The sequence below is a fragment of the Erinaceus europaeus genome, chromosome 1 (genome assembly GCF_950295315.1).
Source record: "Erinaceus europaeus chromosome 1, mEriEur2.1, whole genome shotgun sequence".
Lineage (NCBI taxonomy): Eukaryota > Metazoa > Chordata > Mammalia > Eulipotyphla > Erinaceidae > Erinaceus > Erinaceus europaeus.
In genome coordinates this window covers 80,493,576-80,509,026 of record NC_080162.1, presented here as the reverse complement: position 1 = coordinate 80,509,026, position 15,451 = coordinate 80,493,576, and the positions used below count along the sequence as shown (strand labels likewise).

General features: G+C 53.0%; 1 protein-coding gene across 7 annotated transcripts in view; it reads right to left on the bottom strand.

Moving 5' to 3' along the window:
- Positions 1 to 1,286: 1,286 nt before the first annotated feature.
- Positions 1,287 to 15,451, bottom strand: part of SRC (SRC proto-oncogene, non-receptor tyrosine kinase) — a 59,310-nt gene continuing 45,145 nt past the window's right edge. For all 7 annotated transcript variants that reach the window (XM_016186146.2, XM_060189704.1, XM_060189713.1 and 4 more), the window contains 9 exons: positions 14,218 to 14,316; positions 14,008 to 14,111; positions 11,775 to 11,924; positions 10,338 to 10,493; positions 8,673 to 8,852; positions 4,776 to 4,852; positions 3,968 to 4,121; positions 3,714 to 3,845; positions 1,287 to 3,446 (listed from right to left, as the gene is read on the bottom strand). In XM_016186146.2, the coding sequence (XP_016041632.1) occupies positions 3,238 to 3,446; positions 3,714 to 3,845; positions 3,968 to 4,121; positions 4,776 to 4,852; positions 8,673 to 8,852; positions 10,338 to 10,493; positions 11,775 to 11,924; positions 14,008 to 14,111; positions 14,218 to 14,316 (1,261 nt within the window). In that variant the 3' untranslated portion in view covers positions 1,287 to 3,237. The remainder of the gene's footprint in view (positions 3,447 to 3,713; positions 3,846 to 3,967; positions 4,122 to 4,775; positions 4,853 to 8,672; positions 8,853 to 10,337; positions 10,494 to 11,774; positions 11,925 to 14,007; positions 14,112 to 14,217; positions 14,317 to 15,451) is intronic.

Genomic DNA, 15,451 nt, shown 5'->3' with positions numbered 1-15,451 from the left:
ACGTAGTAAGGGCAGTGCAGTGCGTGTTGTGCCATGTGGGTGTGTGACACGTGGTCCCCAGTGATTCCTCTGCCATTGCCAGCACTGCTCCAATACACATGGTGTTTCCACTTTGCATCGTGCTCCCATGAGGTGTTGCAGGCTAGAACCTGGGTCCCGGTGCATAGTTAGGTGCGTGTTCTACTGGGTGAGCTATCTTCTGGCTCCCTGCAGGCTATTCTAAAACACGAAGACACACACTCCCAGGAGCAGACAGAAGGCGCATGCCACCAGCTCTCATCTGTGCTCCTGCCTACACAGCTAAGACACCAGCACTCCAGGGTCCTGCACATGGATCAGGTCACAGTATATGGATCATGAAAACAGTACTAGGGACTGGAGAGATATTTCATTGGGTAGGGTGCCTGTCTTGCCATGCAAGCAGCCCAGGTTCAAGCCCTGGCATCACATGGGGAACAGCTATGATGGCTGGGAGAATCTTTGGGGCTGGGATGTCTCTCCCTTCCTCTGTATTATCTAAATAAAAAACGCTCAGAGTAGTGAGGCTCACATATTACAATGCTCAAGGATGCAGATTCAAGCCCCTGGTTCCCACCTACAGGGGAAAAGCTTCACAAGTGGCATAGCAGTACTGCAGGTATCTCTCTCTTTCCCACCTTCCTCTCAATTTCTCTGTCTCAGTAAGTTTAGAGTAATGAAGTCACAAACACATGAGGCCCTGGCAACACCTAAGTAAATAAATAGATAGTAAACCAAGAAATGTCCTGATTTGGGTTTTAACTAAACATGGGTCTTGTGAGCCAGAGGTGAATCACATGGATAGGGGTGTGACTTGATGTGAAATGAAACTCTCCATCATCAACCGTGTCAGATGCACCTTTTTTGGTCTGTGTTCTTCAGCAGCTGGGGGAGGAGGAGAGAGGGAGGGTCTTTGGCTTTTTCTTCAGTGTGTTCAGTCTCGTTCTTACCCAGCTCAGTACTCCCAGGAAACCCAGCACCAGCAACTCATCCTGGCCCCAACAGGTTAATAACCACTACCCACTACCTGAGCCTTGAGCTGTTCACTTGTTGAGACTCCTGAGCCTTATCTGGTATACTGACCCCCAACATCAGCAGGGCTCCAGATGTGCTCAGCGCCGAGATGCAGGAGCAGAAGTACTTATACAGCCTTATTCCAAAGCTAGAAGCTGAGCAGCAGCCAGCACTGTCAGGCCCCAGGCCCCAGGCCCCTCTGATCACAGTCTGTCTTCACACAGTAGATACTGGCTCAAGAATCACTGGCCCAATTCTGAGGTCTGTTTGCATTTAATCAGACAATATGTAAAGTATTTACAACCCATTCTGGGAAAAAAAACCCATACACACACACCCTCCCCCAAGCCTGGGCCACAGAATGCAGGACCCCTAGGCCTTGCCCAGAGTCGGGGATCCCAGAAGCCTCTGCATAGTCATCTGAAATCTACAAAACACTGTTTAAAAATTAAAAAAAAAAAAAAGACAGTATTACAATATCTTAACAAAGGGTCTTAGGCAAGTGGAGGGGTTTCAGGGCACACTGGGAAAAGCAAGCCCAGATCTGACTGGGACAGACAGAAGACTTGGGCAATAAACACGTGTGAAAGGAAAAGTTGAAATTTCACAGGCAGGCACCACTTGGCCTCCTTCCCCGCTGGCAGGGCCTGGCTGGCTCGAGAACTCCTGGCGGTGGGAACGTTATTGCTGTGATGGGGGCAGTGGGCAAAATGTACAAAACAACTGGGGGACAAAGGAAGGGGAATTTTTACATGTTAAATATGGACACACACACACACACAGAGGAGACCCTAGGCAAGATACTCACAAACTGTCAGCCACCCCCTCTGGAGACAGGTACACTGAGACCCAGGGAGAAGCCATCACACACCGCCCCCAGACTGACAGCAGAGCCCACCCACCATGCGGAGTCGGGCCAAGGGGCTGGACGGGAGCAGAGCAGGCACAGGGCCACAGCCACCTACGGAGGCAGACACTGCAGCCTGGAGAGGAAGCCAGTGTCACACCCGGTCCTAGGATGAGGCAGTGGACATGGCACCCACTCTGGGCAGTGGATACGGGGTCCTCTCTGCTCCCAGCCCTGAGAGCTCAGGGGCAGCAATCAGGAAAAAGGTTTTGAAATGACAAAGGACAGAGAAAACAGGGCCTGGGGGTCTCTCCTGACTCCAGGGTGTTCCATCCAGCTGGGTCTTCTACTTCTCCTTGGTTGCTTCCAGAGCCTGGGAGCTCACTCTCTCGAGGATGGTCAGCCTCCAAAGTTAAAATCACCCACAGTGATTGCACCCACAGTCAGGACTGAAGCTGCCTTCCATCACCTGGACCTTTACCTTCAGCCCCGTCTCTAGCACAGCCCCACATCACCTCCACTCTTACCCCCACTACCCCCATAGACAGTGGGGGGATGCTCTGCTGTCCCCAATACATCCTCAGGCCCCTTGTCCCTGGGCTGCTCCCATCTGTTCAGGATGCCTCCAAAGACAATCATGCTGGTTTCTGAGGAAGACAGAGGGAGCACCACTCTTGAGTCCCACCTCCACCTAACACTCTTCTTTGGCCCTGGGCAGGACACAATCCTGCTGTGGACTCAGTTTCCCCAGGGGTGACATGGGGACAAAGAACTGATGATCTCTAAAGGTCCTTTGGGTCCAAGCAGGGCCAGGTTTGAGGAGGGGACCACCCACCCACCATCATCTAGTCAAACCAGGCCTCAGGCTGCGCAGCCCAGGAGCCCCAGCAGAGAGACCTGGCCCTGGGGAGTCCAGAGCCAGGACAGGGTGGCAGGCAGGTCAAAGGTCAGGGGCCCATCACTCCTCTTTGGAAAGGCTCTTTGGCCAACTCTGGAGACAGATCTGGGAGCCTGTGGGGATCGGGACGGGGTGACTGTGAGGAGTGGGCCGAGGCTGGGTAAAGCCATCCTCAGTCCCGAGCCTTCTCCCCAGGCCTCCCTCAGAGACCCTCGGGGCTCCAGGAGGGACTGCAGGGAGGCATATGGTCAGAGCAGGCTCCGGAAGGCAGTCTCCATGCCCACCTTGGTGCCCACCCTCAGGCCCCAAGCCTATCCAGGCCACAGAAGAAGGAGGGGCCATGTCCCTTAGAGAGGATCCTGGCAGCAGGTGGGCACGGGTGGGTGGCAAAACCCCACATCTGGGGCCAGCCAGCCCAGGGCCCACGCTGAGAAGCCAGTCGTGCCCAGTCGCCTGCTCCCTATAGGTTCTCTCCAGGCTGGTATTGGGGCTCAGTGGACGTAAAGTAGTCCTCCAGGAAGGCCTGCAAGTACTCAAAAGTGGGCCGCTCCTCAGGCTCCTTCCGCCAGCACTGGCACATGAGGTCGTGCAGGGACTCAGGGCACTCAGGTGGGCAGGGCATCCGGTAGCCCCGCTCCACCTGGTCCAGCACCTCTCGGTTCACCATCCCTGTGGGCAGAAAGAGGTGTGAGCGGGCTGGCTCCCAGGAGGAATGTAAGTGAGGCTGATGGTGGTGATAGGAGGGTGACAGGGAGCAGAGCACAGGCTGGGGGTGACAGTGAATAACTGCCCCCCAAGACTGCAGCCCTGACTAGAGAGAGCCCCCAAGACCAGAGGCTCAACCTCTTTGTTATACAAATGGGGAAACTGAGGCTCAGGAAGGGTGTGGCTTTTCCAAGGTCACCAGGACAAGAGGCAGGTCACTGGGGTCCTCACCAGGGTAGGGCACCCGTCCCTTGGTGGTGAGCTCAGTCAGCAGGATCCCAAAGGACCACACGTCCGACTTGATGGTGAAGCGGCCGTAGAGGGCGGCCTCGGGAGCCGTCCACTTGATGGGGAACTTGGCACCTGTAGGGACAGAGGTGGTGGAGGTTCAGCAGAAGGTCCCAACTGGGTCTCCCCAGGTGGCCAAGCCAGACACGGGGGCTGGAGGGAAGGGTTGGGGTCTCCCAGAGCTAGGCCCTAAGCACCTTGCCGGGCCGTGTACTCGTTGTCCTCGATGAGCCGGGCCAGCCCGAAGTCAGCCACTTTGCACACGAGGTTCTCCCCAACCAGGATGTTGGCTGCCCGCAGGTCCCGATGGACATAGTTCATCCGCTCCACATAGGCCATGCCCGAGGCGATCTGCAGGCAGGAGCCCAGAACCCCAGCTCAGGGGCCACCCCAGACCCTCCCAAGCCATGGAGTGAGAACACAGGGCTCGGGTCACCCAGGAGAGCGGGAGGCTAGCTGAATGCCTCCTCCCACTTCTTCAGGGAACAGTTAGCACAAAAAGCAGAAGGAAATGAAGGGCAAAGGGCAAAGGGGTGACACAAGACTAGATGACACCAGACCAGTCATGGAAGCGGGGTGAGCATGAGTAATAGGCTCCAGAGGCCCTCCAGACACAAGTGAGTATCAGGTCCTGCCTAATGCCTGAATCCACTTTCTGAGTCTTAGCTTTCTCATCTGTCAAATGGAACAATAGTCCTCCCTACCTCCTTGAATTGTGATAAAGATTCAAAGGGGGAAAATGGTTATTAAGCACTATCTATTGTATATGCTGAGTGCCTGAGTGACCTTCACAGAGAAGAAAATTGAGGGCTGAGGTTCCTATAGCAAGTCAGTGACTTTCGCTGCCCAGGTTAGGGCTCTTTCTTTGGCCCCAAACCACCACTCACAGCACCTGTAAGTGGGTCCCAGTAATAGGTGGTGAGATCGGTATAGGAGCAGTCAAGGCAAGCTTCCTGGAAGGGGTGCTCGGGCCAAAGATGTGAAAGGTAGGAGGGTCCAACTCACCTGAGCAGCCATGTCGACCAGCTGAGGCAGTCGCAGGTACTTGCCTGTCTCCCCCTTGAGGAAATCCAGCAGACTCCCTGGCAGAGAGAAAGCAGCTTTAATTCCAATCCTATCTTCTCTGAGACTTGAAGCATCACTCCTGGATCCCATCCACCTGGGCTGGCCAGCCTCGCTTTAGTCAGCACAGTCTGACTTACATAGACCTATCTCTAAATAAAATCTCTCCAAGAGTGTGTCACTCCAGAGGCGAACAGGATAGGAAAAAAAAAGCCAATGTCCACTGCAGGTGAAAAGAGAAGCTCTCACCCACTCAATGGCATACTATCCAGAAAGAAAAAAGAATAACTGACACACACCTACAGTGTGAAGGAAAAGCTCCTGCCTAAGGATACACACAGGAAGTTCTAGGATAAGCTGATCCACGGTGGCAGAAAGCACCTCAGCAGTTTCCGGGGGTGTGGGGTGTGGGGTGGTTGGAGTTGGACAGTACTGTCTGCAAAGGAGTGCAGGGAGCTTTGGGGAGTAGGGGGTGGTGTTCTATATAATGATCGAAGTAAAAGAATTGCAGTACTGCTTGTTAAAATTCAGTCCTGAATGAGGATTTTTTTTTCCTCACATAAACTATTCCTCAAAAAAAAAAAAGTGGAATTTTGAAAATCAGTTAATGAATTTGAAAAATAACTTAGGTCTGGTGAAGGACTTGGCAGAATGTGGCTTAGTTTGCAGGCCTGGAGAAGATTCCCATATATATATATTTTTTCCCTTTTGTTTCCCTTGTTGTTTTATTGTTGTAGTTGAGAAGATTCTCTTTGCACCCCAGGAAGGCGGGCATAGAAAAGCCACAAGCTGGTGGGAGGTGGGGCACAAGAAGCATTGTAGGAAATCATTAAAAACAAGATGGAACAGGACCCGGGGACCCTCATGATGAATATTTATCAGACAAAAACCAAGATAATAACTCCAAGGTCGTTGCATGTTCGTTACAACAGCCACGGATGTAGACTATATAAATGCCCAAGGACAGATGGGAGATGGGATGCTTGCACACAGTGCGAGTAATACTCAAATATACATTTATTTAAAAAAGAAAAAAAAAGAGAGAAAGAAATCCTGCCATTTGCAACAACATGGAGGGACCTAAAGTGTCAGGGTAAGTGAAACAAGACCAGTGGATAAAGACAAGCACCATACCACTTCACTTCTGTGGAAGTTAAAGGAACAAAGCAAATGAACAAAACAAAAATAAAACAGTGGTTACCAAAAAGGAAGGGGTTAAGTGGAACCAGAAACACTGGGTAGGGGGCCAGATGCTGGCACCCCCAGTTAAGCACATGTATCACCACTATGTGCAAGGACCCAGGACACGGGTTCCAGCCCCCGACCCCCACCTGCATGGAGAAGCTTCACATGTAGTGAAGCAGGGCTGCAGATGTGTCTCTTGTTCTCTACCTTTCCCTTCCCTCTCAATTTCTCTCTGTCCTGTCAAATAAAATAGTGAAAGAAAAAAGAAATAAAGAGGGGGGAAAAAAGAAAGAAAGAAGGGGAGAAAGAAAGGAAAAAAGAAAGAGGAAAATGGAAAAAATGACCACCAGGAATGGTGGATTCATAGTGCAGGCACCAAGTCCCAGCAAGAATCCTTGTGGGAAAGGAAGAAAGAAGGAGAGAGAGAGAGAGAGAGAGAGAGAGAGAGAGAGAGATTGAGAGAGACTGGGTAAAAGGAATCAACTGTAGTGCAGCCTGGGAGGTGGTGTTGGACTTTCAAACATGAGGACCCAAGTTCAATCATAGCATTATAAGTGCCAGAGTGATACTGTCTGATGTTCTCCGTCTCTTTCTCTCCCTCTCTTTCTCTCTCTCTCTCTCCCTCACTAATTAAAAACAAAATTTTGAAAATAAAAGTGAGTCAATTATAGGGGGATAGATGAAAACTAAGTTTTTGGTGAGAAGCACAATGTACTATATAGAGATGTTAATATGTGTCTGCACACCTAGAACATGTAGTATCATAAACTAATGTTGCTTCAAGTAAAAACACATTTTTAAAAGAAAGGTAACCTTTGGTTAGATTTCACTGGCATAAGAAATTGATTCCAGGGAGACCAGGAGATAGCTCTCCCAAGAGATTACACACTTTCTATGTATTAGGGTTTGAGCCCCTGGCCACTGTATGGAAGCACCATGCAAAGGGGAAGTTTCACAAGTAATAGGGCCATCCTAGTGTCTCTGTCTCTCTCCCTCTGTCTTAAAACAAACAAACAAAAACTGAGCCCACCAGAAACGGTACAGTCACAAAAATGCAAAGCTTCAGCAAAAAGCCCTTGCGGCTAAGACAGAAAAGCAAAGATAAGAACAAAAAAACAAAAAAAAAGGGAAAATAATAATAATTCTAGTGCCAGAGAGTTGCAGGCCTGAGACCCATCCATCTCCACCCAGAATTCCTAGGTTTAATCCCCAGCAGACCACATGCCAGAGCTAAGCAGTGCTCTGGTCTCCCCCTTCTCTCTCTCTCTCCCTCTCTCTCTCTGTCTCTGTCTCTGTCTCTCTCTCCATAATATATATACATACATATATATATATATATGTATGTATATGTATGTATATATATATTAAAAATTGAAAGATATGAAAGGTCTTGTCCTGGAGACAGCTCACTGGGCAAGGCACATGCCTTGCCATGAGCATGGCCCAGGCTCAAATTCTGATATGACATGGGCACATGGAAGGTGCCATGGCAGCAGGGAAAATCCAGCATTATGTTATGTGTCTCTGTCTGAATGAAAATGTGAGCCAGGAGCAGTAAAAGCAGGCATGCACAGGCTCAAGTTCCACACACACGTAATCATATATGTTTACCTGTATATGTGTGCGCTAAAACAAAAATTGACCCTATTCCATTATACCTTTAAACATGAACATTCGGGAGTCGGGCGGTAGTGCAGCGGGTTAAGCGCAGATGGTGCAAAGCACAAGGACTGGCGTAAGGATCTCAGTTCAAGTCCCCAGCTCCCCACCTGCAGGGGAATCGCTTCACAAGTAGTGAAGCAGGTCTGCAGGTGTTTATCTTTCTCTCCCCCTCTGTCTTCCCCTCGTCTCTCCATTTCTCTCTGTCCTATACAACAACGACATCAATAACAACAATAGTAACTACAACAATAAAACAACAAGGGCAACAAAAGGGAATAAATAAATATTTTAAATAAATAAATAAAATATATTTAAAAACATGAATATTCCTAAAAATAATAAATAATAGGGAGTTGGGCTGTAGCACAGTGGGTTAAGTGCAGGTGGCACAAAGCACAAGGACCGGCATAAGGATCCCGGTTCGAACCCCGGCTCCCCACCTGCAGGGGAGTCGCTTCACAGGCGGTGAAGCAGGTCTGCAGGTGTCTATCTTTCTCTCCTCCTCTCTGTCTTCCCCTCCTCTCTCCATTTCTCTCTGTCCTATCCAACAACAACAACAACAATAAAACAACAAGGGCAATAAAAGGGAATAAATAAATAAAATATTTTTTAAAAATTAAAAAAAAATAATAATAATAAATAATATAAAATAAGTAAACTTTCTAGCAGCTAAGGAAATAGCTCCCCTGGTAGAGTACTGGTCTGGTATGCCTGAGGCTACTGGTTTGATCCCCAGTACGGCATATACTGGAGTGAGTAGTGCCCTGGTTTCTCCAGCTCTCTCCTCATCTCATGTGAAACTCTGTCATGCGAATAAATAAAATATTTAAAAAAAAATAACATTCTAGACTTGAGGGGAAGTGAAGTGTGTCACTCTCTCATCTCATGTGAAACTCTCTCATGTGAATAAATCTTTTTTTTTTAAAAAAAAAAAAAAGAACATTCTAGATTTGAGGGGAAGTGAAGTGTGACTGAAGCCCGAGGAGGGCTCACCTTTACTCATGTACTCGGTGACGATGTAGATAGGCTCCTCTGACACCACGGCGTACAGCTGTACCAGCTTCTCGTGCCTTAGCTTCTTCATGACCTGGGCCTCCTGCAGAAAGGCCTCTGGAGACATGGTGCCCGGTTTCAGGGTCTTGATGGCTACCCTGGTAGTACCATTCCAGGTCCCTGTGAAGAAACCCTCAGTGAAGAGCTCCCCTGTCAGCCAGCAGGAGCCAGGTCTGCCTGCCGTTCTAGTTCCAGCCTCCTGAGCAGGCAACAAGCCCAGCCGAGGTGTGGGCTCTTCCTGAGCCTTCCTGTCCCCTGTGACAGGAAGCCTTCCTGTCCCCTGTGACATCAGAACAGGACTCCCCTTACAGGGCTGTAACGGGACTTAACGCATCTTCGGTTCATACCCAAGAAGCAGAGTCTGTCGTTAGAACCCAAGTTCTTAGACTCACCCCCTGAAGTGTTGGAAGTGAAGCCTCTGAGTCTCATGCCCAAAGAGTCAGGCCCTGAACTAAGCATGAGGGCCTGAAGGCCAGGCTGGCTGGAGAATGGGGCTCATCCCTACCTCTTCCCAACACCAACAGGGAGACAAGACAGTCTCCTCTGCACCTCGGTTTCCTCTTTGGTACGTGGGAGTGTTGCTGTGTGGTCCTGCAGGGCTGACCGAGGACTCTGGTGACAGCTGAGCCTGGGGCCCCACCCACAGGAAAGTCAGGAGTAGCTACAGCCCCCTACCCCATGCTAATCTGGGCTGTGAGTCCTTGAGGGAGTGGGGGTGTCTGTGTTAGAGCAGTGTGTTCAGCACAGGCATTGTACCCACTAGGCTCCCAGTGACTCTGGTGAGACCTGTCCCTCCTGGCCTCAGGTCTTGTTTTCGGGCCACTGGGTGCTCTTCATGATTCCTTCTGGAGCATGGGGTGCAGGGTACCCCTTTCCCACCACGGGCACAACATCACTGCACATCTGAGTCAGAACTGAATTTTATAGCCACCAAAAGGCTTGCACCTGTGGCTCTGCCCAGACTTTGCAGCGGCCTGGCTGAGTGGCTGCTTCTAAACGCTGCCCCTTCCCACCCCACCCCCAGCCCTGTATCCAGCCCCACCAGCACCCCTCCTCCCTGGCCAGCCTGCCTCCTGACACCTTTGATCCCACCATGCCTCAAACTCAGAAGCCCTCTCTGCTCTCCTCCACCCTCTGTCCTTTGTGTCCCCATGGTCACATATAGGCACAGGGACACCAAGACTGTGCTGTGGCTCAGGAGACACAGCCCTGTTACCCCTCTAATTCCCCAGCTGGGCCCTACTCTGACCAGCCCATTTGACTGGTGAGGAGATGGGAGGCCCACACCACACAGCAGGTGGTGGGGAGTCCCTGCCCAGCCTCAGGAGCTCTGGGTAAACAGATGTCATGTGGTCTGAGAGGCCTGGCAGGGGGAGCTACACCCCAGCTGAGCACAAGCACTATGGCAGCTCTGGCTCCTACCACCAGGGGCGCCACACTTATAGTAGAGGTTGGCATGCAGCCAAGGCAGCTGATGCTCCAGGAGGTTAAGGGAAGGGGTCCAGGGGGCCTTGAGCTGCCACCCAGGCTACACATCTTTCTGCTTCTGAGGCAGGGACAACCCTAAGGTGGTGTGGCCCCAGCGGGGCAGAGGCAGGTCCTTACCCATCCACACCTCTCCAAAGCATCCCTGGCCCAGCTTGACCTCCAGCCTCAGCGACTCCCGGGGGATCTCCCAGGCATCCTTGGCCAGGCCCTGAGTCTGGGGCTTGGACGTAGGGCACACCGTGGTGAGGCGGTGGCACAGGCCGTCAGCGTGCTCTGTGGAGAGCGAGTCAGAGTGTAAGCAGAGTCTATCCCAGAGCCTTGAAGGACACCCTGGGACCAGGCATCCAGCCCTATGTGTGCACACTCAGCCCCACACAGGCCTCACTGCCTCATTCATCTACCTACCGACTGCTTCATTCATTCATTCATCATTCATTCGTTCACTCATTATCAGATTTTAAGAGGTGGCTGGCCACCTAAACAGGTACTGCAAGAGACAAAGCCAGGTGGGGAAGACAGCATAATGATTATGCAAAGAGACTCTCATGCCTGAGACACTCAAATCCCAGGTTCAATCCCCCTCACCACCATAAACCAAAACTGAGAAGAAAAAAAAAAGACAGGTCCAATGAAGCCATGTCCTCCAGGAGCTCACAGTCCCCTCTCACTCCCCAACCACACACACGATGGAGGACAGATAGGTGTGTGATAGCAGGTCCCCCAGACAGCACTGGGAGCTTCCCAGGGGAAGGGAACCCTGGGCTGGGATCCATCAGGGCAAGCGGCTAGTGAGGGGCAGTGGTGGAGGCCCAGGGCACAGCCTGAACACAGACTCTGAGAGAGGAACAAGCCTCGGGTCTGGAGGAGCTCACAGGAGGTCAGGGGGGCCACAGGGAGTAATGGAGGGGCAGCCCCCAGGCAAAGGCAGGGAGCCCAGAAGGGCTTGGACACACCACACCCCAAGAAAGACACAAGGGTCTTTTCACATTGCTAGGTAACCTCTGCAAGGCTTGGGCATGGGGCTTCAGAATGAGCCCTCCAGGGGTCACTGAAGGAACAGAGCACAGTAGCCAAGGGGACAGACAGGTGGCACTTCCTAAAGGGAACCTGGTGGGGCAGCTGGGCAGCGGGTGCTCTCTGGACAGAACACAGGAGAACATCAGAGATGCGCCCCCTGGCGTGTGGGGACATCCAGATGGCTCAGTCACACTGTCACAACCCCATGCATGTGAGCAGAGGGAGCCCTCCTCCCTTAGAGGCTGCGGTGAGGGATGGAGCAGCCTTGTAACTGGTTCAGACCGGTCCTAGGGCTGCAGAGATAAATGACACCAGCTGCACCCCCTTGCCTCCAGGCAGCCCCCTCCTCACCAGCCAGGGGAGAAGAAAGGAGGGAGGAGAGGGGTCCAAGGAGGAGGAGGGGAAAGGAAGACGAATCAGAGAGGGGGTGGGAGGGGAGCAGACCCCTACCCCAGGCAAACACACACACACACACACACACACACACACACACAGCAGCTGGCCTCCCAACCCCCCTGGCCTTTGCCCAATACCCACTGGAGTAGTAGGCCACCAGCTGCTGCAGGCTGTTGAACTGGGTGCGGGAGGTGATGTAGAAGCCGCCACTGTCCAGCTTGCGGATCTTGTAGTGCTTCACATTGAGGCCCTTGGCGTTGTCGAAGTCCGAGACTGAGAGGCAGTAGGCACCTGGGGGTAGATCAGAGGCCATGGGCACCTCACCACAGACCATGCACCTGGGCCCTCTGCACTGCCTACAAAGGATGGGAGGGGGGGCATGGGCCCACCAGTAGGCTCTGTGGGGGGAGGGCCACATAGGCAGGGCCCAGTGAGCAGAGAAGTGCCTGACCCATAGCCCTGGCATGACCTCCAAAATCTGGGTGTAAATCCCAGTGTGACATGGAAGAGTCAGCTGTGCTCGCTGGGCCTCAGTTTCCTCCTCTGCACAATGGGGGAGACTTCCATGGCTGCTGAGAAGATTTATATATAAAGGGGCCCCACGCAGCCCAGGAGGCAGTAGATAAAGCATCAAATGAGCTCTCAAGTATAGGATCCCGAGTTCAATCCTTAGTATCACATGTACCAGGGTGATCCTCTCGTATCCGTGTTCTCTCTCTCAACATCTCTCTCTCTCTCTGATCAATAAATAATAAACACAAAATAGGGGCTGGGCAGGGGTACACCAGGTTGAGTGCATATGTTACAATGCATAAGGACTCTGGTTCAAACTCCTGATCCCCACGTGCAGTGGAGAAACTTCACAATTGGTGGAGCAGCTCTGTAGATTTCTCTCTTTCTCTCCCTCTCTATTTCTCCCTCCCCCTCTCTATGTAATAAATAAAAAATATTAAATAAAAATAATAAACACAAAAATAAAGCAATTAAAAATTAAGAGGGTTCTGCATGCAAACACTCAACAAATGTTTTCTGGGAGTTTGATGATGACCCCTGCTGGCAGGAGTAATATGTAACTTCCGGTGGCTGTGCCTCCCCAGGGAGCCTGTGCCTCCTCTCTAGGGTCCCCAGAGGAGTACTGCCTGAGCCCCTACAACCGAAGACCCCAGACAGAGCGTCAGGTGTGGGCAAGAGACTATGGGTGCAGTGTGACCCGGCTGACAGGCCCTGTGCCCCTGCCTTCTTCCCTTGAGCCTAGAAAAGCTTCTGGCTGGAAAGTGTCCTGGCCAGCAGGCATGGCTGGGAGTCCTGGAAACTGTGAAGCCCCAGAGACACCCAGGGTGGCATCAGGGAAAACAGGCTAAATTCCAGGGGTGGGGGGATAGACCTTCCACCTCTAGTTGAGAAGGCCCTTCTTGGGAACCCAGCCTCCCCCACCTCCCTGTCCCCACAGCTCAATAGTGCTCAGGATGATTCCTCATGGGGGGGGGGGGAATGTTACATCTCCAGGGTAACGAGGGGGGGGTGCGCTCAGGCTCAGCAGCTCATCTTGGCCCATCTAGCAAGTCAAGCAGAGCTGGGGCTAGAACCCGGATCTCTAAGCTCAGGGACGGCCATGAGTGGCTGCAGATGGCCCAATCTTGGGTGTGTAGATGCCACAGGGCTGAGCCCCAACATCAACATGTGTGGCCAGCAACCTCCTTAGGTCTCCCCCAACCAACCCCCACTTATAAGGTCGAGCTCTCCCCAGGCCCCCAGGCAGGAAGACAAACACAGCACAAGTCCACTCCCGAGAGCAGACCCGACCATCCACCCCATGCGCGTGCAGGCCTGGACCACACGCGGTCACTCAGAAAGCACGCACTCGTTTCCCATCTCCTGCTGAGCCCCAGATCCCCGCCAACCCCTGAAGTGGCCAGCTTCATTGCCATGGTGATGTGGTCTGCAGCCATTTGCTGGGGACTGGAGAGAGGGGCTGGGGGAAGGTCAGGAGAGCCAGGACTCCCAGTAGAAGGGCAGAGCCAGGCCCTGGCACACAGACCAGCCCCAACAGCCCTGAAGAAGGTACTGTGTGTGGCACCCACTCAGGGAACAAGTCTTCTCTCTGAGTCCCTCAGGCCTCCTGCCAACTTTTCTCCACTCTTCATCTGAGAAAGCTGGAGAGGTCAAGGACTCCCTTCTGCTGCACCTACGGCCACCCGGTTAACCCAATGTTCCGCAAATGTGGCTGCCTGCCTTGGACCCAGCCATCCAATTTCCACTTGCGGAGTTCTTCCCACTCCTGAACCATCTACCAAACTGCTATTCATTCTGCAACACCCAATTCAAATAGCCCACACAAGACTCGGCCCCTGCTGGCCAGCAGGAGTGTTCCTACCTTTTGTGGTCTCACTCTCTCGAACGAGGAATGTCCCTCGGGGATTCTCTGCATTGAGCAGCAGCCGCTCTGACTCCCGTCTGGTGATCTTGCCAAAGTACCACCTGGGGCAGCAGGGAGGAGGGTGGTGTTGTGGCCCAGGCTTCCACTCACCCCCAGCACCCATCTCTGGGGTGCACTGAACAAGCAGGGGACCAAGCAAATACTCACTCCTCGGCCTGGATGGAGTCGGAGGGCGCCACGTAGTTGCTGGGGATGTAGCCCGTCTGGCCAGTGCTGAGCGAGTGGGCCAGCCACCAGTCTCCCTCTCTGGCAGGGGGGAGGGAGCAAAGGAGAAGGGAGCTGTGAGCAATGGGCTCATCTCTGAACACATCCACAGGTGTGGGGTCAAGGCCACTTGCAGGGTCAGCCTGGTCCCCTGGCCCCTCCCTGGCCCTGGAGCCTCTTAGCCAGAGCAGGTTCCAGCAGGCTCAGTCCAGGCCTGAGCCTGGCCTAAACTAGGCCAGCCTGAGGCCTGGATTCTTAGGAGGGCAGAGTGCTAGGACAGGAGCTAATCTGCTTCCTGTTAAAGGGGCAGAGCCATCAAGACACAGGAGCAGCCTGGGGATGGGGGTGGAAGTTTCTGTCTCTGGGGATTAGGCAGGCTGCAGTAGGGAAATGGTTCCCACCTGAGATGGGATCACACCCAAAGCTGTCCAAGCCTGAGGCCTGGGAGCCCCGCTGGTGGGAGCTGGGTGGACCCCAAGACCTGCATGGAGACAGGAGCTGTACCTCAGAGGCCTTTCCCCCACCCCCACTCCCAGGCAGCCACCCTGCACACCTGAGTAGTGCTCGCCTTTGTCACTAGTCCCAGGTCACACCTATGTGTGTGACTCCTTGGCTGAAAACTACCTGCCACCTACAGGAGAAACTGAGGCCTGAGGGGGCTGGGAACTGCCCAGAGTCACACAGTGAGTCCTGTCAGAGGGCCCAAAGTAGACAACCCCAGTGCCCAGGGCACTTCTACACTAACTGCCCCATGGGGTAGGAGGGGGGAGAGGAAGAGGAGAAGGTGGAGGAGGAAGAGGAGGGGGAGCAGGGCAGGAGGAGGAGGAGGTGAGGGGCCAGGGAAGGAAGAGCTCTCTAAGGGTTGGGTCCCCAGAGCCTGGAGGGAGTGGGAAGGGGGTGCAAGTACCTTTGCAGCCATCTGAATGTGAACCAGGTCTGGCTGGAGCGGGGGTCCAGAGACACAGAGGAGGGAGGAGAAAGCGAGAGTCCAACAGGAAAGAAGAGGCAGAGATGGGGGTGGTGAGAGAGACAGGCAGAGAGAGTGAAGGAGAGAACAGGAGAGCCAGGCGGGGCTTGAGGACAGGGGACAAGGCAGGGCAGTCACAGAGGCCTCACATTCAAAGCAACCAAAGGGGCCAAGGAGAAGGTTCAGAGGGAGTGGGAAAGGCAGCCTGGG